This window comes from Anomaloglossus baeobatrachus, chromosome 2 (assembly GCF_048569485.1).
Source record: "Anomaloglossus baeobatrachus isolate aAnoBae1 chromosome 2, aAnoBae1.hap1, whole genome shotgun sequence".
In the NCBI taxonomy this organism is placed as follows: domain Eukaryota; kingdom Metazoa; phylum Chordata; class Amphibia; order Anura; family Aromobatidae; genus Anomaloglossus; species Anomaloglossus baeobatrachus.
The window spans coordinates 144,177,794-144,203,146 of NC_134354.1; the positions used below are offsets into that span (position 1 = coordinate 144,177,794).

Below are 25,353 nucleotides of genomic sequence, written 5' to 3' on the forward strand. Positions count from 1 at the left end.
CGTTATTTTACCGGATCCTTCTGCAGCGGGACACAGAATTTATCGGCCGGCGCTGGAGTCAGCTGACTCCTGATCTCACAGCCCGAACACGCTGCAATGGCTGCAGGAGGGCTCATTCACATGACCGTTCCGTGTGTCCTGGTCAGTTCCTGTTTTTTTGCGGCCCCACAGACAGGACCATCTTTCCAATGTCTTTTGTGTAGGATCGGATGGCACGCGGTAGCACTTCCATGTGCATCCGATCCTACAAAAAAAAACACATCGGATGCTGTATGTCCGCTTCGTTATTATGGAACATGTCCTATTCTGTTCCGTAATAACGAACCGTGACTCAATACAAGTCAATGGGTCCGCAAAATTCCCGGAAGCAACACGGAAGCACTTCCATGTGACTTCCGTTGGGTGCACGTGCAGTCAGTGTCCCGCTCCAGCCCCAGCCCCGCGGCTGCCCGCTCAGCAGTGTCAGCAGCGGCCCGCACTGCAGTGTCAGCAGCCGCGGGGATGACAAGCACTACCGTCAGGAGGTTAGTAAGTTCATTACATACGGTGATGAAGTCCTGCACTCCTGACGTCAGCGGTCGTCACTGCCTTCTATGCCCGCCGCTTGTCACATCACCTCTCGCTGTCGACCCGAGACTGTGACTAGTGGTAACGTCACGGGCCGCTCGGGATACTTTGTTTGTGAAGGTGGCGGTAATTGAACTCTGTGACAGCGCTGCTGTCAGGAGTTCAGCGATCATCGCAGGTAATATACCTCGCTAACCTCCTGATAGCAGCACTCGTCATGCCCTGCAGTGACCTGGGCTGACCTATTGATGTTAGCTCAGGTCACTGCACGGCTCTCCCAGCAAATAGGGAACATTCTGTTCTTCATTGACTGGGACATTGACTATGGTATGGATCATCGTGGGATTTGTTTTTCTTTCTAATAAATTGGTGAAAGAGGGAATGTGTTGGGGAGTGTTTTTTCAAATAAAAATGTGTTTGTTGTCTATTTTTTTTTTTTTTATTACTGCCTGGGTTGGTGATGTCGGGTATCTGATACACGCCTGACATCACTAACTCCAGGGCTTGATGCCAGGTGACATTACACATCTGGTATTAACCCCATATATTACCCCGTTTGCCACCGCACCAGGGCAACGGGATGAGCTGGCGCGAAGCACCAGGACTGGCACATCTAATGGATGCGCTACTTCTGGGGTGGCTGCAGCCTGCTATTTTTAGGCTGGGGAGTGTCCAATAACGGTGAACCTCCCTAGTCTGAGAATACCAGACCACAGCTGTCCGCTTTACCTTGGCTGGTGATCCAATTTCGGGGGACCCCGTATTTTTTGTTTTAAATTATTTAGTTAATTTAAAATAACAGTGTGGGGGGGCCTCTGTTTTGGATTACCAGCCAAGGTGAAGCTGCCAGCTGTGGTTTGCAGGCTGCAGCCATTTGCTTTACCCTAGCTGGCTACAAAAGATAGGGGGACCGCATGTCATTTTTTTTTATTTATTTATTTTTTGGCTAAATACAAGACTAAGCACCTTAGTGCCACATGACAGTCACAAAAGGGTGCCAGCTTAGAATATGCAGGGGGGTAGGACATTATATATGTCTTTCTTATCTATCTATCTATCTATCCAGCCCTCTATTCATTCATTCATCCCTCTATCCCTCTGTCTCTATATCTATCTATCCATCTCTATATCTACTCATCTATTTATCTTTCTTGCTGCTTCCATTTTTTGCGGTCCGCAAAAAAACCCGGAAGGCACACAGATGTCACACGGATGCCACTAGGATGCATCCGTGAAACAAAAGGACCGTTTTTTGTGGCCTGCAAAAACGGAACGGTCATGTGAATGTAGCCTTAACAGCAGTCGCTGCCTGCTGCCGATCACATGTGACCGTGTGCGGGCTGTGTGTGCGGGCTGTGTGTACAGGAGTTCAGCTGAGTTCAGATCAGCTGACTCAAGTGTCGGCCGATTAGGCTGGGGCCACACGGGGATTACTGCGATCCCCTCGCATTACACTCGGCTCACGCTCAGTACAGCAGAGCTGAGTGTCATGCGTGTGTCCCTGCGACTGAGGTCCGACTGTGCGAGCAGACCTCAGCTGCGGGGGGCGGTCCGCCACTCGAGGGGTGGGCCAGCACTGAGGAGTGGTGGGAGTGATTTCTCGCCTTCTCTCCTCCCTAGTCCACCGATGTACCGCGAGTGCAGTGCGATTTTTCTCTCACCACATACACTTGAATGGGTAAAAGAGAGAGTCCTGCATTACAGTTGTAGCATGCTGCGATTGTTTTCTCGGTCCAATTAGGGCGGAGAAAATAATCACTCATGTGCGCTAACACACAGGCTAATATTGGTCCGAGTGGAATGCGATGTTTTATCGCACTCCACTCGCACTGTGTTTCTCGCCGTGTGTCTTAGACCTTACTTGTTCTATGTCCCCCTGCATCCATCGCAGTGTGTGCAGGCTGGAGTTCAGCTGCGTTCAGATCAGCTGACTCCAGTGCTGGACTGAACTCCGCTGACCTCACAGCCCGTACACACTGCAATGGATGCAGGGGGACACAGAACAAGTAATCGGCCGACACTGGAGTCATCCGATTACTTGGGATGAATTGAGCAGTAAAATGTTCTGGTGCTCGATGGGCGAAGCCCATGTCGATTTTTTTTTTAAAAAAAATTCACAAAAAAAAAAAAAAAAAAAAAAAAAAAAAAAAATCACATTGTTTGTGGGCTCCCGCTGCATTTTCTATTGATTGCTAAGGGTAACCCAAGCAGCTACTGGCTGCTATCCCCCGCTGCTTGGTGTTTATTTCACTGGCAATAGAAATCCAGGGAAGCATTTTTTTTTTATAAAGGTTTTTGCCTGAAAACTTTTTTTTTTTTTTTTTTTTTAATCCAATTCGTTTTTATTGAAAACACGGCAGATACAAAATCATACATGGTAATTTAAGAGAACAATTGTCAACTGCCCGCACATGAGGGCTCCATACATTAGTATACTCCGAGACAATCCAGTTACAATTCCTCTGCCTTACACTTTAACCACACAACAACATGGGGAGGGAGGAGAGGGGAGGAAAGATGGGGACTTCATTCAAGTAAGGGGGAACAAGAACAAAGGGGGAGGGGAAGAAGGTAGGGTTGAGGGGGAAGTGGGGGGGGGGGTTAGTAGGGGTACAGGGTTAGATGCCTGCCTGCATTACCAACCCCAGTCCACCAGCCGGGGCCATCAACTCCTCCTAGATTTCTCTCATAAACTGCTGCCTCAGTCAGGGTCTCAATGCTTTAGCCCCCTGGCTAGCCGAGCCAGGACTATAATTCCATCGGCTCTATCTCAACTAGCCTGAAAACTTTTTTAAAAAAAATGACGTGGGCTTCACTATATTTTTGTATGCTAGCCAGGTACAGCAGGCAGCTACGGGCTGCCCCCAACCCCCAGCTGTTTATTTGTACCCAGCTGGAAACCAAAAATATAGAGAAGCCCTTTTTTTTTTTTTTTTTTATTTCATGAAATAATTAAAAAAAAAAAAATGACATGGGCTTCGCTGAATTTTTGAGTCCAGCCAGGTACAACTAGGCGGCTGGGGATTGGAATCCGCAGTGAAGGGTGCCCAAACTTTCTGGGCCCCCCGCTGCGAATTGCAGTCCACAGCCGCCCCAGAAAATGGCGCTTTCATAGAAGCGCCATCTTCTGGCGCTGTATCCAACTCTTCCAGTGGCCCTGGTGGCAGGTGGCACGCTGGGTAATAAGGGGTTAATACCAGCTATGTTTTACCAGCTGGTATAAAGCCCGAGATTCTTAATGTCAGGCCAAGTTTGACCTGGCCATTAAGAATAATAAAGGGTTGAAAAAAAAAAAAAGACCACACAGAGAAAAATACTTTATTAGAAATAAATACACAGACACAGTAGAGAGCGCGGGCGGAGGAAAAGAGAGCGCGGGGCGGAGGAAAAGAGAGCGCGGGGGGAAGAAAAGAGAGCACGGGAGGGGAGGAAAAGAGAGCACGGGAGGGGAGGAAAAGAGAGCGCGGGGGGGAGGAAAAGAGAGCGCGGGGGGGAGGAAAAGAGCGCGGGGGGAGGAAAAGAGCGCGGGGGGGAGGAAAAGAGAGCGCGGGGGGAGGAAAAGAGAGCGAGTGGGGGAGGAAAAGAGAGCGAGGGGCGGAGGAAAAGAGAGCGAGGGGCGGAGGAAAAGAGAGCGAGGGGCGGAGGAAAAGAGAGCGAGGGGCGGAGGAAAAGAGAGCGAGGGGCGGAGGAAAAGAGAGCGAGGGGCAGAGGAAAAGAGAGCGAGTGGGGGAGGAAAAGAGAGCGAGGGGCGGAGGAAAAGAGAGCGAGGGGCGGAGGAAAAGAGAGCGAGGGGCGGAGGAAAAGAGCACGGGGGGGAAGAAAAGAGCGCGGGGGGGAGGAAAAGAGAGCGCGGGGGGGAGGAAAAGAGAGCGCGGGGGGAGGAAAAGAGCGCGGGGGGAGGAAAAGAGCGCGGGGGGAGGAAAAGAGCGCGGGGGGAGGAAAAGAGAGCGCGGGGGGAGGAAAAGAGCGAGTGGGGGAGGAAAAGAGCGAGTGGGGGAGGAAAAGAGCGCGAGGGGCGGAGGAAAAGAGAGCGAGGGGCGGAGGAAAAGAGAGCGAGGGGGGGAGGAAAAGAGAGCGAGGGGGGAGGAAAAGAGAGCGAGGGGGGAGGGAAAGAGTGCGGGGGGGGGAGGAAAAGAGCGCGGGGGGGAGGAAAAGAGAGCGAGGGGGGGAAGAGAGCGATGGGGGGAAGAGAGTGAGGGAAAAGAGGGGAGAGGAGAGAGGGATAAGAGGGGGCAGAGAAGAGGGGGAAGAGGGGAGGGGGAGAAGAGTGGGGGGAGAGAAGAGAGTGGGGAAAGAACGGGGGGGGGGCAGAGGTGCTCTGTCACCAACTGTCTCAACTCTGTGACTTGTGGTGCAGGTGACAGAGTGCAGACAGTTGGTCCCATGCAGCAGGACAGATGGCAGAGCACAGCGGTGACATGCTTGTCAGTGTCTTGCTGCTGGGAGGAGCAGATGATCACACTGCCCGACACCGGCCGCTCTCCTGACATCGCAGCAGAGCGGGCGGGTGGACAGTGTGATCAGATACTTACGTGCAGGGGGGGATTCAGCTGAAGAACCCCCCCCCCCCCTGTACTGCACACTGGCGCCCCGTGCCTCACCATCTGCAGGACGCCGGCTCCACACTGACGTCCTCCGGCTCCTCCCCTCGATACTGGGCTGTGATGTGCGGTAGTCACCGCCCACAGCCCTGTCACTCAATCTGAGTGGTGCCAGCCTCCTCTGACGTACCCGTCTTGTTTGAGAGCCCGGAAATGCTGGGACGTCAGAGGATGCTGGCGGCCACATCTCCAGGGGGTCATGTGACAGGCACTGAGCGTGCAGGATAGCGCCGCTCAGTGCCAGAACTGGAAACAGAAGACAATGGAGAAAACGCCTAGAAAGGTAAGTAGAACTCCTACAGAAAATAAAAAAAATGGGTGAACCACCCCTTTAAGCTATTTATTAAGATAAATTCCTTGAGAGTTGTAGCTTCCAGAATGGGTTCACTTGTCTGGGTTTCTGCTGTTTTGGTATGTCAGGGAATTTTCAAATGTGACATGGCATCTGCAATCTATTCCAGCCGTAATGGCGTTCCTTCCTTTCTGAAGGCCTATTTACACACAATGATATTGCTAACGATATGTCGTTGGGGTCACAGAATTCGTGACGTACATCCAGCCTCATTAGCGACGTTGTTGCGTGTAACAGCTCCGAGCGAGTGTTAACGATCAAAAATACTCACCTAATCGTTGACACGTCGTTCATTTTCAAAATCTTGTTGGTCGTTGTGGACGTAGGTTGTTCGTCGTTCCTGAGGCAGCACACATCGCTACGTGTGACACCCCGGGAACAGCGTTCCTGCGTCCTCCGGCAACGAGGTGGGCGTGTCGTTAATGCGGCTGGTCTCCGCCCCTCCGCTTCTATTGGTCAGCCGCTGTGTGACGTCGCTGTGACGGCGCACGAACCTCCCCCTTAACAAAGAGGTTGTTCGCCAGCCACAGCGACGTCGTAAGGCAGGTATGTGTGGCGGGGACTAACGATATTGTGCGCCACGGGCAGCGATTTGCCCGTGACGCACAAACGACTGGGACGGGTGCGATCGGCAGCGACATCGCTAGCGATGTCACTGTGTGTAAAGCAGCCTTAAGTCCTATGTTCAATCAGTACCACATATGAGGTATCAGCGTACTCTGCAGAAAATGCTATAAAACTCTGTGAAGCACCTGGGGGTTCAAAGTGTTCAACCAACATATAGATAATGTGGATGAGGGGTATAGTTTAAAAAATGAGGTCACTTGTGGAGGGTTTCCACTCTTTAGGTACATTAAGGGTTCTGCAAATGCAACATAGCGTCCGCTAACAATTTCAGCCAATTCTGCTTTCCAAAAGTTAAATGGTGCTCCATCCCTTCCGAGCGCTGCTGTACAACCAAACAGTAGTTTTCCACCACATATGGGGTATCTGTGTACTCAGGAGAAATTGCATATTGTATGCTGAATTTTCTCCTGTTACACTTAAAAAAATGCAAATTTGGGACTAAAGTAACATTTTTGTAGGAAAGAGTAACAATTTCTTTATTTCATTCCACAATGCTTTAATTGTTGTGAAGCACTTGAAGGTTTCATAGACTTATTGGATGTGGTTTTGAGCAGCTTAAGGGGTGAAGTTTTTTGTAGAATGGTGTCACTATTTTATATTTCCTTTCAAGGTCACGTCAAATATCACGTGGTCCCTAAAACAAACGGTTTTATATATTTTGTTGGAAAAAAGAGAAATTACTGATAAACTTTTAATCCTTCTATCTAACAAAAACCACTATTATACCACCATACACCTTAAAGAGAGACAATATCCCCCCCAAAAATATAGAAAACCTGCAGAGATAATGCAAGGCATAAGCCCTAGTAACCAGCCACAGCCAATTTTACCCAGCAACAGGGGACGGAGGGTAAATGGTATAATAGTGGTTTTTATATGACCAATTGAAATTGCATATTTAACCTATGTGCCTTGTATGTACTATATGCTTCTTTTTGGGTATGACTCTGCTCTGTATACCTCTATTGCAATATTATCTCACCCCTTGTAATTTACTATACCTGCATGTATTATATATTGATACATCTCCTTAGCCCTTTTTTTCCCACTTGGGTAACGGAGGATAGTCTAACCCTAACGGGGGTTTAGACACTGTTTGATTTATGGCTTTGTGCCTTTTTAGTGTTTTTAAATGTGTGTGACCCTGTGTCCTATTTATAATAAAGTACAATTTTTTTCATATACATTGGTGTTTCCCTCTTATATGCACACTTCCTTTTCTTTGTCTTTATCCGCCCTAAAGTGTGCTGAGGTGAACCCATCGACTATTATAGGGGTTAAAATACTCCTCATAGGTGTGCCCTCCCCTATCTCCTTGATGTCTCTGGGTTGTATTGCAGATGGTGGGTATTAAATACACGGCTCTGGGCTCATCATGCGAGATTGTTATTAGATACACAGCTCTGAGCGTATCACATGATCGGCATTAGATAAACGGCTCTGGAGTGTATCACAGATGGGGCACTTTAGATACTCCCCAGAGCCATGTATCACATGATGGGCATTAGATAGCATCTATGCTATGTCAGTGGAGCCTCCTGCAGAAGCTGTACAGTGACATAGCAGAGCTCAGCTGTCTGGTACTGCACTGCTGATCACCGCCGCTGATACCGCATCCTGGATCTCCGCTCCCCACACCTTCTCCTGTCACACTGGTGTCCCAGTATCTCCTATCACTGCACACCCTGAACACTGTTTGTGGTGACAGAGGGAAAGTGAAGCTTTCAGAGTAGCTGAGGGCGTCACAAAAATGGAGCCAATCTCCTAACACAGCCGAGACCTGGGCAGCCCAGGGAATGTGCTCAGATCACAGCTGGGGGCAGCACAATACAGGAGATGAGGTTGGACACCGACTGCAGTCTCCTATGTAAAGTGGCTGCTGTATAGGAGGTGTGTAAGTGTAATGTCGTGTGTAAGGTCATCAATGTCTGATCGGATGGGGTTCAATACCTGGAACTCCCATTGATCAGCTACTTTCGGTGCCAGCAGCTGGAAACGCTCAGTTCTAAAGCTTCCCAGTCAACTGATAGCGGCCGCGGCACTGTACTGCATATCCACCTCCTATTCAAATGAACAGGAGTCGGATGTGCAGTACCTGGCTGTGGCCACTATAAGATGACAGGGTAGCTACGGAACTGAGCATTTCCGGCTGCCTGTTGCCGGCAGTGCCGCCAAGAACAACTAATCGGCGGGGATGCTGGGTGTTGGACCTGGTAGATCGAACATTGATGATCTATCCTATGGACAGGCAATCAATGAAAGAGTAGTGGACAATCTCTTTAAACTCGTGTTAAATAGTGGTCAGTACACAGTGATTCTGATTAACGCCATGTAAAGTGTAACTGTTCTAGTAGGATTTTCATGGTCTGTTAAGAGCTTACAACACAGCAAAGGGATTTAATTAATGAACATTATCTGTCAGGAGAAGAGTGTAGAAAAATATTTCCGAGGCTTTAGATACACCATGAAATACTGTGAGGATGGTCATCACGAACTGACTTAAGTTCGGCACATTATTGACATTACCTACAACTAGAAGTGCCTCAAAAATTGTTGAATAAACAAGAAGAAAATTGGTCCAGCAGGCTACTAAAAGACCTACAGCAACATTAAAGGAGCTGCAGGAATTTCTGAAAAGTACTGATTGTGTACTGCAGTACTTGAGAATGTCCAGTACTCAGCTATGGTGTTCTAGCTCCATCAACTTTAATTTTGGACACAGTAAGAACAGCAGTGGTGTGAGACCCCGACTGATCTCATACTAAAATGATCCTACTCCTGGTAACCTCCTTTAAAGCATTATGTTTAGGCTATACATTATTGACTGATGTAGTAAAGGCTTACCTGCTGACTGTAACCACTGCTACTGTAGGAGAAGCATATGTCAGAAAGACTGTTGTTACTGCAGCACTCCACGGATCCATCCAGCCGTCTGTACACTGAAATGCAGGAAATCATCATGAATGGCTACTATTTCCCAGAACAAGTATGCTGGTAAGCCAGACCTTCCTTACTTCATCCCCCAATAGCCCTTTCTTAACAGCTAAGTTTATTCATGTATTCAGACTTCCTTTTGTTTTATTTCATTATTAATTGAAAATGTACAATTTTGTTTGTATCCTCAAGAAAATATTCAGTATGTGATGGAAAATGTAAAGCCCCTGCAGCATACAGGATAGTGGAGGCGTTACTGACTCAACACATCACGTGACGAGTATATTAGGGCCTGTTTACACATTTGGACTCAGTCAGGCCTCCATATGAAACCATGAAAAACTGAAATTGGGCATGACCCCAATTGGTATTGCCCATATTTTTTATTTATTTATTTTTAAGCAGCCCCAATAGCATGGTAGACTATGTTTTTGTGTCCACCGAAAAATATGGGTACAGCCGGAACGGGGGCCAGACAGAGGACACATTATACTGAAAGTGTGACCTAAACGTTATGTGAACAGGCTCTAAAGTTACTAAACCATTCATTATCTGGGCAAATAACTGGACATTAAAGGAGCTGTCCAATAGATTACCTTTACAGTTGACATTAAATGGGATGTAATGATCAGATTAAAGTGCTACGGTAGATGGCACATATAACAAGTGTGTACACAATGGGGGGAGGGGAAGCGCCATTTGTGGCCCAATGGTTGTCCTCCTTTAGCTAGTATAGGTTAGACAGTCTATTTTGGGTTTGTATGTATGTATGTATACATGTGTGTATCATTGTATGAATACATTACTTGGACAAAAATATTTAGACAGCTACAGATGTTTTTAGGCCATCCCTTACAAATTCCATAGGTATTCACATGGAGTTATCACATTTTCCACTTTTCTAGAAATGCATTCAACAAAACTTTGGAGTGTGTCTGTGGGGTACTTCCCATTTAGCCAAAGAAGCACTTGTAAGTCACACAAGAGGGCAGTGCTCACAGTCTCTGTTCTAGTCCATCTCAAAAGTGTTTGAAGACATTGTGGTCAGTGACACGTTCTTTCACACCAAACTCCCCCACCATGCCTTTATAAACCTGGGGTTACAGGGATGCTGACTAGACGCCCTGCAACACTGGTATATAAACATTAAAACTAATACAAATTGCTTTTTTACATCGGATAAATAGGGACATGCATTTTTCACACAACTGTTACCTTACTGTAATGTCACCACTAGGGGGTGTCAGCGAACAGTGTGTGTAATGATAACAACCACTAGAGGGAGCCAGAGCACAAGGCGTCCCGGGTAACTAACTGGTTGCTAAGAGGAGTCGTGCTAGCTGGGTCAGAGCCGAGAGGGAGCGCAGTACAAGGGAGGAGCAGAGTCAGGGTTAGGAACAGGCCAGAAGTCTGTTACCGAGAGAGCAAGCTGAAGGAGGGGGCGCCGGGGCGGGACAACAAACAGGGAGCGGGTGGGCAGAACGGAAGTTAAGACAAAACAGAGGGGATGGGAGACAGAGAGGTCAAGAAGAATAGACGACAGGGAGGTCAGGAAAGGTCAGAGGAGGTAGCGGACAGAATCTAGAGTACTTACAGGGACCAAGAGAGCACGCTGCAAAGCAGGACTATAACTGGCACCATGATGATGGAGGGAACTTCCTGATAACACTGCGTGCTCCTGTGAACGAGGCGTAGAAGGATAGGCTCCTCCCACTGGGAAACACCAACCACGGAATCAGGTGACTGATACAACTCTGCAACAGCAGAGTGCAAACAGTATTGTGACACTTACCTCCTTCCTACTATTCATAGTGGGGAAGGACTTCTGATCAATACTAGATATTTTGGAGTGGATAGGACATTTATAAATATACTGGAAGTGCTTTAGTAAATACAGTCAGCTGCCTCACCTATTGCATTGGAGGCACTTTTTTGTATGACTTTTTATGTAATTTTTATGTTTAAACAAAGATATATGGAAAGATTTTTAATCAAACATAATTTTTGAGAAGTGTAATTTTTTATCTTCCTGGTTGTACTTTACAAGATGGAACAGAAGAGGGTCTTGTCCAAACGGTTTCCAAAAAGCTGAAAGCATAGAACTGTCCAAAATGTCTTGGTATGCTGAAGCATTAAAATTTCACTTTACTAGAATAAGGTGTGTTGATCAACCCTTGAAAACAGCGAAATAGCTTTATCCCTATTCCACCAAATATTACAGCTGGCACTTGGTAGTTGGGCAGATAACATTTTCCTGGCATTCGCCAAATCCAGACTCGTCAAATCAGACAACAGATAGAGAAATGGGATTCATTACCCCACACAATATGTTTCACAACTTCAGAGGCCAGTGGTGGAAGCCTTACTACACTCTGTCCTACGCTTGGCATTGTGCTTGGTGATGTAAGGCTGACCTGCAGCTGCTCAGCTATGGAAACCATGTCATGTCTCCCAGCGCACAATTTATGTGATTATGATAATTCTAGAGGTTTATTCAGTCAGCAGAGCGTTGCTGAATTATTCACTATGTGCCTCAGTGACCCCGACCTGTACTTTCACAAGGTCTCTAATTTATGAGTTAAGGCTGCTTTACACACAGCGACATCGCTAGCAATGTCGCTGGTGAAAGTACCCGCCCCTGTCGGTTGTGCGTCACGGCCAAATCGCTGCCCGTGGTGCACAACATCTCTAGGACCTGTCACACATACTTACCTGCCTAGCGACGTCGCTGTGGCCTTAGAAACGGGCCTTAGAGGACACAATTCTGGAAATAGACCCCAAATGTTAGACCTGCATTTATCGCACACTTAGGGGCACTTTGCACGCTACGACATCACAAGCCGATGCTTGCGATGCCGAGCGCGATAGTCCCCGTCCCCGTCGCAGCTGCGATATCATGGTGATAGCTGGTGTAGCGAACATTGTCGCTACGGCAGCTTCACACGCACTTACTTGCCCTGCGACGTCGCTCTGGCCGGCATCACAGCGACGTCACACGGCAGCCGTCCAATAGAAGCGGAGGGGCGGAGAGCAGCCGAAAGAAAGTGATGCCCACCTCGTTGCCAGAGGACGCAGATACGGTGTTGGTCCTTGTTCCTGGGGTGTCACACGTAGCGATGTGTGCTGCCTCAGGAACAACGAACAACTTGCGTCCTGCAACAGCAATGATATTTGGGATAAGAACGACGCGTCAACGATCAACGATTAGGTGAGTAATTTTGATCGTTAGTGGTCGTTAGTAGGTTTCACACGCAACGACATCGCTAACGAGGCCGGATGTGCGCCACGAATTCCGTGACCCCAACGACATCTCGTTAGCGATGTTGTTGCGTGTAAAGCCCCGTTTACTGTGGTTCTCAAACAGTTCCATTTCTCAATAATACTACTCATAGTTGATTGTGGGATATTTAGAACTGTCATGAGTTGACTCGTTACACCGGTGACCTCCTATTACAGCACCAAATTGGTATCAATGGTTTCTTTAAAATGAGCAATTCTTTCACAAGTGGTAGTAAAGGCACACTGCACGGCGTGGGGCTGGGGTCTCAACAATACATTTGACTATAGTGTATGTATGCATGTATGTATACGTAATATGTGTGCACACACACACACACACACACACACACACACACACACACAAGTCAGTGTGTAAATATATGTTTGCAAATTATATGTAAATGTGCGTGTAAAAATGTACATGTTTTTTGTATGAGAGTTTATGTATATGGAGGTGTCACAACATGCAAAGTTTATTCTGATTGTGGGACACAATTAGGTACCAACATACATAATACATATACATGTGTTTTTTGCTATGAGTGCCTCAGAGTCCTGATCTGCACAGCACATAGGTTAAGCGGGCTTACACACTGCGATATCGGTCCAGATATCGCTAGTATGGGTACCCGCCCCATCTGTTGCGCGACACGGGCAAATTGCTGCCCGTGACGCACAACATCGCCTAGACCCGTCACACATACTTACCTTCCTAGCGACGTCGCTGTGACCGGCAAACCGCCTCCTTTCTAAGGGGGCGGTCCGTGCGGCGTCACAGCGACGTCACTGAGCGGCCGCCTAATAGCAGCGGAGGGGCGGAGCTGAGCGGGACGTAACATCCCGCCCACCTCCTTCCTTATGTATAGCGGTCGGGAGGCAGGTAAGGAGAGCTTCCTCGTTCCTGCGGTGTCACACGGAGCGATGTGTGCTGCCGCAGGAACGTGGAACAACTTCGTTACTGCTGCAGTAACAATTTTTGAGAAGGGACCCCCATGTCACCGATGAGCAATTTTGCAAGTTTTTGCAACGATGCAAAATCGCTCATCGGTGTCATACGCAACGGCATCGCAAATGCGGCCGGACGTGCGTCACCAATTCCGTGACCCCAACGAGTTTGCATTAGCGATGTCGTAGCGTGTAAAGCCCCCTTAAGTGTCATTTTTGGAGTCACTAGTTTTCTAGGAAACTCCAATGTGAATGAGACATTATAATGAAAACAAGACAGAGGTTACTAGTAAGCATGAAGAAGGACATTTAAAAAAAGCATTATCATTAATGGCTGATGGTTTGGAGCTTATTTTTGTACCTCTGCTTGGGAAATGCAGTTGTTGGAGGCTTGCTGTGCTTATGCAGAAGCCGGATTGAGGCTTCAAGGAGATGTCTGATAGACATTTATGCCAATCATCCACGTTTCTCACTGGACAGTCTTGAACTTGCGTTATGATGTCTCGTACAAACAAACCTTTTGGTCCACTCGCTGGAGATTCCTTAAAGGAAGAAAAAAAAGTGAATTGAGGAAAAAAATAAATCATTCAATGAAGACAGTATGGCTTACATTTTTTTTTTCATTTAAATGGTTTTTATTGATTATTATTAAATAAGTGGGTAAGGTATGAACTGGAAACGTATGGGGACACAGAAGGAAAAATCAGGGATGGTGATTACATGGGGTAAATGGGGGAAATAAATAAACAAAGCAATTTACATGAAAAGATCAGAGCTTGTTCTTTTTGTTAACAGTTTGTTAATCTGAGTATTTTTACAATTATTATATATACATCATAGCTGGATATAAAATGGCATAAAGAAAGCTTAGTCCTAGTCAATGGAGTCATTAATATACAAGTTGTGTGTGAAGAGTTTGATCCAAGGAAGCCATTTTTTGTTGTATTTTTCATAGTTCTTCTTTCTTAGAGCCAAATTATATTCTTCAAATGTATTGCGCCTCAGCTTGCTCCTGACGTATGGTCACAGGGGGAGATTAGCACTTAGGACCTTGGCCAGAGTGCTAGAACTTAAGAGAAAACACTCATTCACTAACAACAAGCAGCTAACCCAGCTTCATGCAGAAGAATTAAGCTGCTAATTACAAAATACAGCTGCAGAAAGTGACCAACAAAATACAATTATCTGGAATCCATACAGCAGAGCAAGGCCTAAGACACACGGCATGAAAATCGGTGCGAATGGAGTGCGAAAAAACATCACATTCCACTCAGACCAATATTAGCCTGTGTGTTAGCGCACATATGCGATTATTTTCTCAGCCCTAATCGGACCGAAAAAAACAATCACAGCATGCTGCGACTGTAATGTGAGTCTTGTTTCTCTCGCACCCATTCAAGTGTATGGGGCGAGAGAAAAATCGCACTGCACTCGCGGTACATCGGTGTACCACGAGTGAAGTGCGAGAATGGCATTAGCTGGCAACGGAGGAGAGGGGGAGATAAATCCCTCCCTCCCCTCCGCAGCGCCGGCCTGCCCCTCCTCAGTGCCGGCCCGCCTCCCGCAGCTGAGGTTCACTTGCACAGTCGGACCTTAGTCGCAGGGACACTCGCATGACACTCGGCTCTGCTGTACTGCCAGCGTGAGAAGAGTGTCATGTGAGGGGATCGTAGTAATCCCTGTGTGGCCCCGGCCTAAGGGTGCAAACACCCAACCCAGACTCACTTACTGTCCCTGAGTTAACTTCATCACTGTGGTAACCACCAGCACCATTAACTAAGATTACAGTTAATAATAGTCTATTTATCTATTGCAATAGACTTCCACTACGATATCATAACAAACTAACTTGTACCCACTGACAACCACCTGGAATAGTATCTGCTACTCCCAAACTTGCTGGAAAGCCCAAAATAAATGAACAAAATGTGCATTACAACAGCACCATAATAAAACCTAAGTAGGATTCTGTGATCCTCAATCTCTCAAACCAACCTCCTCACCTATTCAGGAGTCTACACCAATTACAACATAAGAAAGCAAGGCAGAAGTCCACTCATTATTAACCAATAACTTTATTCCAATCAGTAAGGTATTCATAACCATACAAAACTCAATTTGCAATTAATTAGATTCCAAGCACTGATACTGGGATCAAGTATACTTAACCACATGGTCTCTGAAAAAACAAAAAGAGAAATCAATGGCCAAAACACAGCCACACCTTCACCAAGGGGCAACCAACAAACACCCCCAACTTGAGTAAAGTATGGGTAAACCAAAAGTCAACCCAGACATCAACAAAAAATCTCTCCCACTCCAAGAGGATTCATGGTCCCAGCAATGGGAGCCCCAGGCAGACAACTCAATGCTATGCAGTGTGACGACAGCAATGCAGAAGAGAAAGGAATTAGAAGAGAAAGGAATTAGATTCAGGAAAAAGTTCAAACAATGATACAGCTTGCCCAATATCGGACTCAGACTCTGAACCAGAGTCCTCACCCAATCCTAGCCCAATGAAACAGCGGACAAGAAAAGACTACGAAAGTTACAACTCATTCAATGACCCACTACAAAACTTCAGAACAACAGACTAACCTATCTCACAAGATCTTTTAAGGAATATACTGCTGGCACTCAAGGAATCCATGAAAGCCGAATTTAGTAACCAACTTAACGAAATTAAATCATCATTTGAAGCCATCGCCTTCAAAGTAGAATGCACCGAAGCGGAAGTATCTGACCTAACTAATAACACAAAAACCATTGCTAATATCTATAGTAAAACGAAAGACGATTTACAGTCCCTGAAAGCCAAAATAGCCGATTTGGAGGATCAAAATAGATGGAACAACATCAAAATAAGAGGTTTACCTGAATCAGTAAAGACAGATGACTTGCAACCCTACATAAAGAATCTATTCAAGAAAACAATCCCATATATAACAGAACTGGACCTTACAGTGGATTAAGCACATCAGCTTTCTAAACCGAGATTCCTACAACTGGACGCTCTAATCTGAGGGTTGTAATAGACCAGTCGGATGGGTGTCTCCGTTCTTGGCCATCTTGGTCTTCCTTATTCTGAAGCCGCGGTGCATGACGCGTCTACGTCATACACACGCACCGGCATTGAGCTCCTGCACAGGACCGCCGAGTGTGTATGATGTAGGACGCATCATGCACCGCGGCTTCAGAATAAGGAAGACCAAGATGGCCGAAAGGGGAGGCGCCGGTCCCAGAGAACGACGCCACCCATCCGACTGTTGTGCACCGGAGCGACCTCCTAGTTGAGTATTATAAAGTGTTTTTTTATGTTCTACACAGCGGCCTGGGCTCTTATATACAGCATGTTAGAGTGCTGTATATAAGAGCCCACTGGTGGTGGCCGCAGCTTATAGGCTGAAAAAGTGGTGACAGGTTCCCTTTAAGGTGTGACATTGCCCACCCGTGAATAGCAATGTTACCTGCCATTGCAGTTCTACCCCCAATAATATGGAGCCTTGCGTCCTGAAAGGGGAGAACATACAAGTCTAAAAAAGCCCAGTAGCCAGTGTGAAAATGGCAAGATTACGTATTTTGTTTGGATGTTTTGGTTTCTGTTTTAATTAAGATATTATTTAATTTTGGATATGAAAAAAATACAGATTTTTCAGCTTAATTGAAGAAAAAAAAAAGTAAAAAAAGACATTTTCTTTTTTCCATTAAAGGGAACATGTCACCATATTTGATTTAGCTAACCTGGGCATACAGTTTATAGAATGCTGCACATAGTCCTACCTGTGTGACTTATATCAGAAGCCTTGTTGTGGATAAATCCTCTTTTATCACTTTAAGTAAATGAGCTCTTCCAGGCTATGGGGCAGATGCTGCCTGGAAGATAAGCACCGGAGGCAGAATTGTTTTAGGGTACTTTCACACTTGCGTTTTTTTCCTTTCGTCACAATCCGCCCTTTTGGAAAACAGCGGAATCCGTTAACGGATTCCGCTGTTTCCCATAGACTTGTATGGATGATGGATTGTGCCAAAAGTACCTGCATTGCTTCCGCTGGCCGACGTTGCGTTGCTTCCGCCGGGCGGAAGGAACGCAGCATGTAACTTTTTTTGAGCAGCGGAATCCTTAGGATTTCACTGCGCATGCTTTCTCTGTCTCCCTGCACCCGTAAGCAGGGTACACATCGGGTAACCAAGCAAAGTGCTTTGCTTAGTTACCCGATATTTACCCTGGCTACGTGTGCAGGGAGCCCAACACTTCCCCGCTTGGCTCGCCCCCTCCCCCACTCCACATGTACACACGCGTACACACACACACACACACACACACACACACACACACACACGCGCGCGCACACACACACACGCACGCACGCACTCACCTGTCCTCAGCGACATGGTCCCGCTCGGCTCCACCCACCCACCCTGCACACATTCTCAGCGGCCGAACGATCAGCTGATCACCCGGCGACCGGCTGCTGTGAGCGATCAGCTGATCACCCGGTGACCGGCTGCAGTGAGCGATGAGCTGATCACCCGGCGAACGGCTGCTGTGAGCGATCAGCTGAGCGCCCGGCTACTGTGAACGATCAGCTGAGTGTCCGGCGACCGGCTGCTGTGAACGATCAGCTGTTCGTTCACAATAGCCTGCCGCTGGTGAAACTGTAAAAGAAAAAGAAAAAAAAGCTGATTCCGTTGTTTTGTATGATCCGTTGCATCCGTTGTGCCACTATATGCAACACATCCGTTGCATCCGTAACACAACGCAATGCAACGGATGCCGTTAAACGCAAGTGTGAAACTAGCCTTTTAAAGGACTGGTCTCAAAAGGGGCCAGTTTTTTCTATGATTTTATTCCAGCTGCTCCTATGATGAGTACGTAACCTTTTTTTTGTTTATATTTTTATATTCACCGTAAGGTTCCAAAAATATGAACCTTTTTTATTTTGTGCTGCTTTTTATGGTGTTTACAAGGAGGCGTGGATCACAGGATTCTCTGGGGTATGCCTTTAGGCTGCTCTGCATTATTACTCTGTCAGCAATGTCCTCTTAGGCTATGTTCACACAGGGCTTTTTTGGTAATTTTTTTTCCTGACCAAAACCTGATCATGTGGCAGGAAATCTCCTTTGAGTCATCTGCGTTTTTGGCGCATTTTTGATGCGTTTTTTTTAGTGACGTTTGTGGTGTGTTCTTTCTACAAAATGGGTTGTACGGTTGTACCAATGAAAAATCGTTGCAAAAACACTGCAAAGAATTGACAATGTCATTCTTTGAAATCTGCAGCGAAAACGCAGGCATTATACAGGAACAAATCTGCAGGTGTGTGTGTGTGTGTGTGTGTGTGTGTGTGTGTGTGTGTGTGTGTGTGTGTGTGTGTGTGTGTATATGAGATTTCAGGAATCTCATAGACTTTTCTGGGGCTGTAAAAAGCAGCTTTTTATTAGCATGGATTTGCATAAAACCAAGGCAAATCTGCAGCTAAAAAACACACCAAAAACTTACCAAAAAAAGCCGTGTGAACATAGCCTTATTAAAGACCATAAAAAGCAGCACTAAACAAAGACCCATATCTCTGAAACCGTATGATGGAAATAAAATAAAAGTAAAGGGGAGCAGTGCGAAAAAAAATAAAATAAAAATATCCCCTTTAGACCTGGTAGCAGATCTTTTTTATTTGCTACTATTCTTTTAGTGAATTATAAAGCAGACTTGAATTTACAGTAACCTTATGTGGTTTATAGAGCCCAATTGTTCATGTTCCATTTTTTCATTACTTCCAGTAGCTTTGAAGGCTCAAGAGCCATTTTAAAGGAGTTGGACACTACTTTAACTTGGATGACCTATCCTTATGGAAGGTCATCAATGTCTCATAGGCTGGGGTCCAGCATTTGGCATCACTACCAATCAGCTGTTCTCGGTGCCAGTGGCGGCCAGAACTGCTCAGTTCCGAAGCTGCCCCATCAACTGATAGCGGCCGCTGCCAGGTGCTACACGCCCGCCTCCCATTCATATCAATAGGAGATGGATGTGCAGTACCCGGCCGCGATCAAAAGACAGGGCAGCTCCAGAACTGAGCATTTCCGGCTGCCTTCTGATGCCACTGCCATGGGCAGCTCATTGGAGGGCATGCGGGTGTCAGACCACGGCCAGACATTAACCCCTTCATGACCGGGCGATTTTCCGTTTTTTGCTCCCTTTGCTCACCATATAGTGTACTGGAAAACAGCAAAAAAAATTCCAAGTGCAGAACAATTGCAAAAAAAAAGCGCAATTGCACGATTGTTTTTGGAGTATTTTATTCACAGTGTTCACTATATGGTAAAACTGATGAGTTGGTGTGATGCCTCAGGTTGGTACGTGTTCGTAGATACCAAACATGTATAGGTTTACTTTTCTCTAGGACAGGGGTGGGCAATTAATTTTCCCATGGGGCCGCATGAGAAATTGGGATGGTTGTAGAGTGCCGGACTAATATAATAAACTCAGTTCTACCCAATACTGTATATAGCATATATACTAACCCTCCATAAAGAAACACTAAGTTAAACAATACAAAAAGTCAATGAAAATATGGAGGTCAGTAGGAGCATACATACTGGCCGTGGTAGCCAGTGGGGAGCATACATACTGGCCCTGGGGGCCAGTGGAGAGCATACATACTGGCCCTGGGGGCGCTGAGGGCACAGGCAGGCAACACTGCAGCAGCAGAGCCTGAGGGCTCCTCTGGCTGCCTTCTCTGAGACCCCTGTCTGCTTCTTCTATTTCAGGCACAGGGGGACCTGAGAAGACACAAGTGCTGCTCCCCTGCTCTCTCCTCCTGCAGGTACTCTGCACTCTCCCTGCTGCTACTGGTGCACTTACCTCAGTTGAAGAACAGACATTTTTGAAGTGGCCTGTGCAGATGAGCTGGTTACATGTGAGGATCCTGGGTACAAGGGGCAGGCAAAGGGGGCGTGACCAGCATCGAGAGAGCAGCAGGAGGGGACAAGGAAGGCATCCAAGGAGTGTGTGTCCAGCATTCAGAGGGGGCGTGGATGACAGCAAAAGGGGCGTGGCTAGCAGCATGGACTCCATGGAAGGCATCCAGAGACTGTGACCAGCATCCAGAGGAGGCATAACTGGCAGCAAAAGGGGGCGGGCGTTGTCAGCTGCTTATCACTGCACTGCGAAATACATAGCTCCCGGCAGTGAGAGCGGGGCTGAGGTATAAAATTGTAGATCAGGCCACGCCTCCAACTCTGAGCTAAGACAGGCGGGCTGGTCACAGACAGTAACCGGGCTGCATCCAGCTCGTGGGCCGACCCTTGCCCAGGTCTGCTCTAGGGGGATAAAAAAAAAAATCAGATCTTTGTCCAAAAAAGTGGCGCACTTTTTGTGCCATTTTCCGCAACCCATAGCGTTCTTATTTTTTGGGATATGGGGCTCAGTGATGGCTTATTTTTTGTGTTTCGAGCTGCTATTTTACCGGTACCATTTTTGCACAGATGCTACGTTTTGATCGCCTCTTATTGCATTTTGTGCAAAATTTGGACATCCAAAAAACTTAAATTTTGCAGTTTGGAATGTTTTGCCGCTATGCCATTTACTGATCAGGTTAACTGATTTTATATTTAGATAGATCGGGCATTTCTGAATGCAGAGATACCAAATGTGTGTAAATTTTTCATTTTATTTTAACTGTTTTTTATTTATTTTTATTTTACTAGTCCCCTTAGGGAACTAAAGGGTGCTTTACACGCTGAGACATCGCTAGTGATTGCTAGAGATGTCGCGAGCGATAGCACCCGCCCCGTCAATCGTGAGACATGTGGTGATCGCTGCCGTAGCGAACAATATCGCTACGGCAGCGTCACACGCACATACCTGTTCAGCGACGTTGCTGTTGCTGCCGAAAAAATCCCTCCTTCAAGGGGGAGGAGCGTTTGGCGTCACAGCGGTGTCACAAAACGGCCGCCCAATAGAAGAGGAGGGGAGGAGATGAACGGCCGGAACATGTCGCCCACCTCCTTCCTTCCTCTTTTCCGATGGGCACAGGTAGGATGATGTTCGTCGTTCCTACGGAACACAGCGATGTGTGGTGCCGCAGGAACGACGAACAACCTGTGGAATGAAACACCAACGACATTATGATTTGGAGCGACGTGTCAACGATCAAGGATTTTTGACGTTTTTGCGATCGTTGATCATCGCTCCTAGCCGTCACATGCTGCGATGTCGCTAACGATGCCGGATGTGTGTCATAAACACAGTGACCCTGACGATATATCATTAGCGATGTCGCAGCGTGTAAAGCACCCCTAAGGATCAGCAGTCTGATTACACATTAATTTCTGTTGATCAGAGCTGCACATCTCTGATCAGCAGACATGCTGTATTTCTCTAAGAGCCGCTGCTCTGCCAGCTTTAACAAGAACTATGTCATGGTAGCAACAGGAGACATCACATGACCCATCGCTACCATGGTAACCATTGGCTCCCCGTGATCGCGTCACGGGACCTCCGTTGCTGGTAGGAAAAGGCGGGTTCCCCGCAATGGCCATTTAAATCGCGATCACATTTTGACAGCACAAGGAGTTAACAGGAGCGGGTGGATTGCTGATCCACCCATGCCTGTTAGCCACACATATTTGCTGTTGAAATCAGCAGACATGTGCAGGGATCACGCCGGCTCACCGCAGCAGCTGGCGGTGATTATTCCGACATGATTTAGGACGTATTGGTATGTCCTAGGTTGTGATATGCCATCAATGTAAAAGTAGTGGATAACCTCTTTAAGGTACTGACTTGATCAAATATTCAAAAGTTAGTAAATATTTGACTGCAGATCACTAGTTATTCTGTATGCAGGAACAAGGAGGATCTGTCTACCAGCCAAACAGGACTTAATATTTAAAGCCTGTCAAGTTATGCACATTCAAAAAAAGGTAGAAGAACAGGTGTGAAAGACGTATCGGTCTGTCTATAATGAAGAACTACACAAAAACAAACCAACCAAAAATGTAACACATTACTAATAAATTAATGAACAGGTGGACAAATACATCATGCGTCAGCGATTAATATTTACATGAACTCCAATATAGATGGAAATGTTAAAACTTGAAATACTTCAGTTAACAATTTTTGTTTTTTGTTTTTTTTTATCAAAAAGTGCAAAAGTCATCCAACCACATCAAGGTGTTCCTCATGTAGATGGTGCCGATCACTACTGTCTTACCGCTCTATGTGCACGGCTGGGCCTCATCTGAATGGAGGAAGGAAAAACCAGGAATAGCTCGCAATTAAAGGGAACCTGTCAGGTGTAATATGCACCCAGAACCACGAGCAGCTCTGGGTGCATATTGCTAATTCCTGCCTAACCGTCCCTGTATACACTAACATAGATAAAGAGATCTTTATAAAAAGTATTTCTAAAGATCTTTTACTGTATGCTAATGAGCGAGGGCACTAGTCCCCTGGGCGTTTGTTCCCTGGCTAGTTGGCCCCATTAGCATGTTAGTACTAATCTGTGAGTGTGCTAACATGCTAATGAATGTACAGCGTCAGAGGATGGTCTCACTCACCTCTCCACTGCCATCGCGTTTGGGTCATGCGCACTATGAAGCCGGGTGTACGCGTCCTGGCTTCAAACTGAAGTAGTGTGCATGACCCAAACTTCAGGGTCATGTGCACTGACCCGAAATCCAGCGTCGGACGTGATGGTGGCAGAGAGGTGAGTGACATCATTCTGTGATGCTGCGCATTCATTAGCATGAAAGCATGCTCACAGGGTCATACTAACATGCTAATGCAGCCGACTGGGAAGGGGAACAAACGCCCAGGGGAACTAGTCCCCGCGCTCATTAACATACGATATAAGATCCTTAGAAATACTTTTTCTAAAGATTCCTTTATTGATGCTAGTGTATACAGGGACGGTTAGGCAGGGATTAGCAATATGCAACCACTGCTCGTGGTTCTAGGTGCATATTAAACCTGACAGGTTCCCTTTAAAGCCTTCATTAGGAAAGATGGCCGAATCAGTGTGCTGATACTTGGAAGGGGCAAACCCCCCAATATGTTGTACAAAAAAAAAATAAAAAATGGTCCGTACACCTATAGCATTAATGTACAGGTACACAGATACGCGTGATCAGGACCACCCATATTTAGGTACACCTTGATGTGGTTGGCTTTGGTACTTTTTAATTTCACAAAATATTAACTAGGTACCTTACGTTTTTAATGTGTACATAGTGAAGAATGGTAGTCATAACATTAATGTGAATCCGGCAGCATTAATTAGTAACAGGCTCCATCACTACAAATATACATAATTCCCTCTAAAACAAAGTGGCATTTTAAAGGAAAATATTTTAATCGGGAGCCAGTAACGAGGTGACTAAGAGGACTAATCTGAAATGGTAACTTTTTCACCCCCTGCTCTATGGACAGACCTGTCAGTCAAGCAGAGCAGGGTGGGGAGAAGTCCCCAGTGACTTTAAGGCCTAGTTCACACATCAGTTTTTCACATACGAGCGCTATCCAATGTTTTCACAGATTGCACTCATACCCATGACATGTCAAACTTTTTTCCTGGACTGGTTGGTCCATGCAAAATTGCAGAGACGTCCTCCGATATTGTTGAGAATGTCACATGAAAAATTGACAATGTAAGGCTATGGGGTCAGTGAAAAAAATCTGACCGCATTCTGATCACACTCTGATTAACCTCGGTTTGTTTTTGTCAAATGTAAAAAAAAATAAAATAAAAAATAATTATACACACATATACATACATACACATACATACATACATACATACATACATACATACATATATATATATATATATAATAAAAAGCTGTAATCTGAATGAGGCCTAAAATAGCAGATAAGAATACATCATAATACCATGTGTTACACACACGAAAATCCATCTATGAAATATAATATAAAATATCAGAAAGAGATCAGTCATCCAAGTCAAAATTCTAGAGTAAATTGCCTTGAAAAATGGCAAAATTTTGGTACAACTTAAACTTGCCGTTTTTACACCAGTTTCACCAAATTGAGCGGGCAGCAATGGGCGCAAAGCCACAGCTAGTCTAATTCATGACAAGCTGTGGCGTTCCTTACCCCAAAAACCTTTCCTCAGTCAGGCACCTCTACGTAAATCAGGATCGTCTGACCCCACCACGCTCCCCCATCAACATTGGTGTGAAAAATAGCAGCGCTTGATGTATAGGAGCAAAATGCTTTTATTAAAACTGGTCACAGTAATCTTGCAAAAGCCAAATTTTATATACAGCAGAAAAATCATCCTTTCAAGATGAAATTACTGAAAACTTGAAAGAAAAAGAGAATTTTGTTACTTACCGTAAATTCTTTTTCTTATAGTTCCGTATTGGGAGACCCAGACAATGGGTGTTTAGCTTCTGCCTCTGGAGGACACACAAAGTACTACACTAAAAAGTGTAGCTCCTCCCTCTGAGCTTATACACCCCCTGGAGAACCAGATCCAGCCAGTTTAGTGCAAAAGTTGAAGGAGAATAGCCACCCACAAGTAAAAACAGAGCAAGAACCGGAACAACCGGAGACTCTGTCCACGACAACAGCCGGTGATAACACGCGGAACAAGAAACTGCCAACAGGCAACAGGGAGGGAGCTGGGTCTCCCAATACGGAACTATAAGAAAAAGAATTTACGGTAAGTAAACAAAATTCTCTTTTTCTTTATCGTTCCTATGGGAGACCCAGACAACGGGACGTCTCAAAGCAGTCCATGGGTGGGAAATAAACAGAAAACTAAGAAGTAGGCAGAACCTAACTTCACAAATGGGCGACAGCCGCCTGAAGGATGCGTCTGCCCAAGCTCGCATCTGCCGAAGCATGAGCATGCACTTGGTAGTGCTTTGAAAAGGTATGCAGGCTAGACCAAGTGGCAGCCTGACATACTTGTTGAGCCGTAGCCTGGTGCCTGAAAGCCCAAGAGGCACCAACAGCTCTGGTCGAGTGTGCCTTGATCCCCGGCGGGGGAGGCACCTGAGAACACTGGTAGGCATCCGAAATGG

General features: G+C 46.2%; 1 protein-coding gene across 1 annotated transcript in view; it reads right to left on the reverse strand.

Moving 5' to 3' along the window:
- Positions 1-25,353, reverse strand: part of MBTPS2 (membrane bound transcription factor peptidase, site 2) — a 114,610-nt gene that overhangs the window by 16,369 nt on the left and 72,888 nt on the right. The window contains exons 7-8 of the mRNA XM_075335408.1: positions 13,667-13,847; positions 8,992-9,086 (exon numbers count right to left, since the gene is read on the reverse strand). Coding sequence (XP_075191523.1) covers positions 8,992-9,086; positions 13,667-13,847 — 276 coding nt within the window. The remainder of the gene's footprint in view (positions 1-8,991; positions 9,087-13,666; positions 13,848-25,353) is intronic.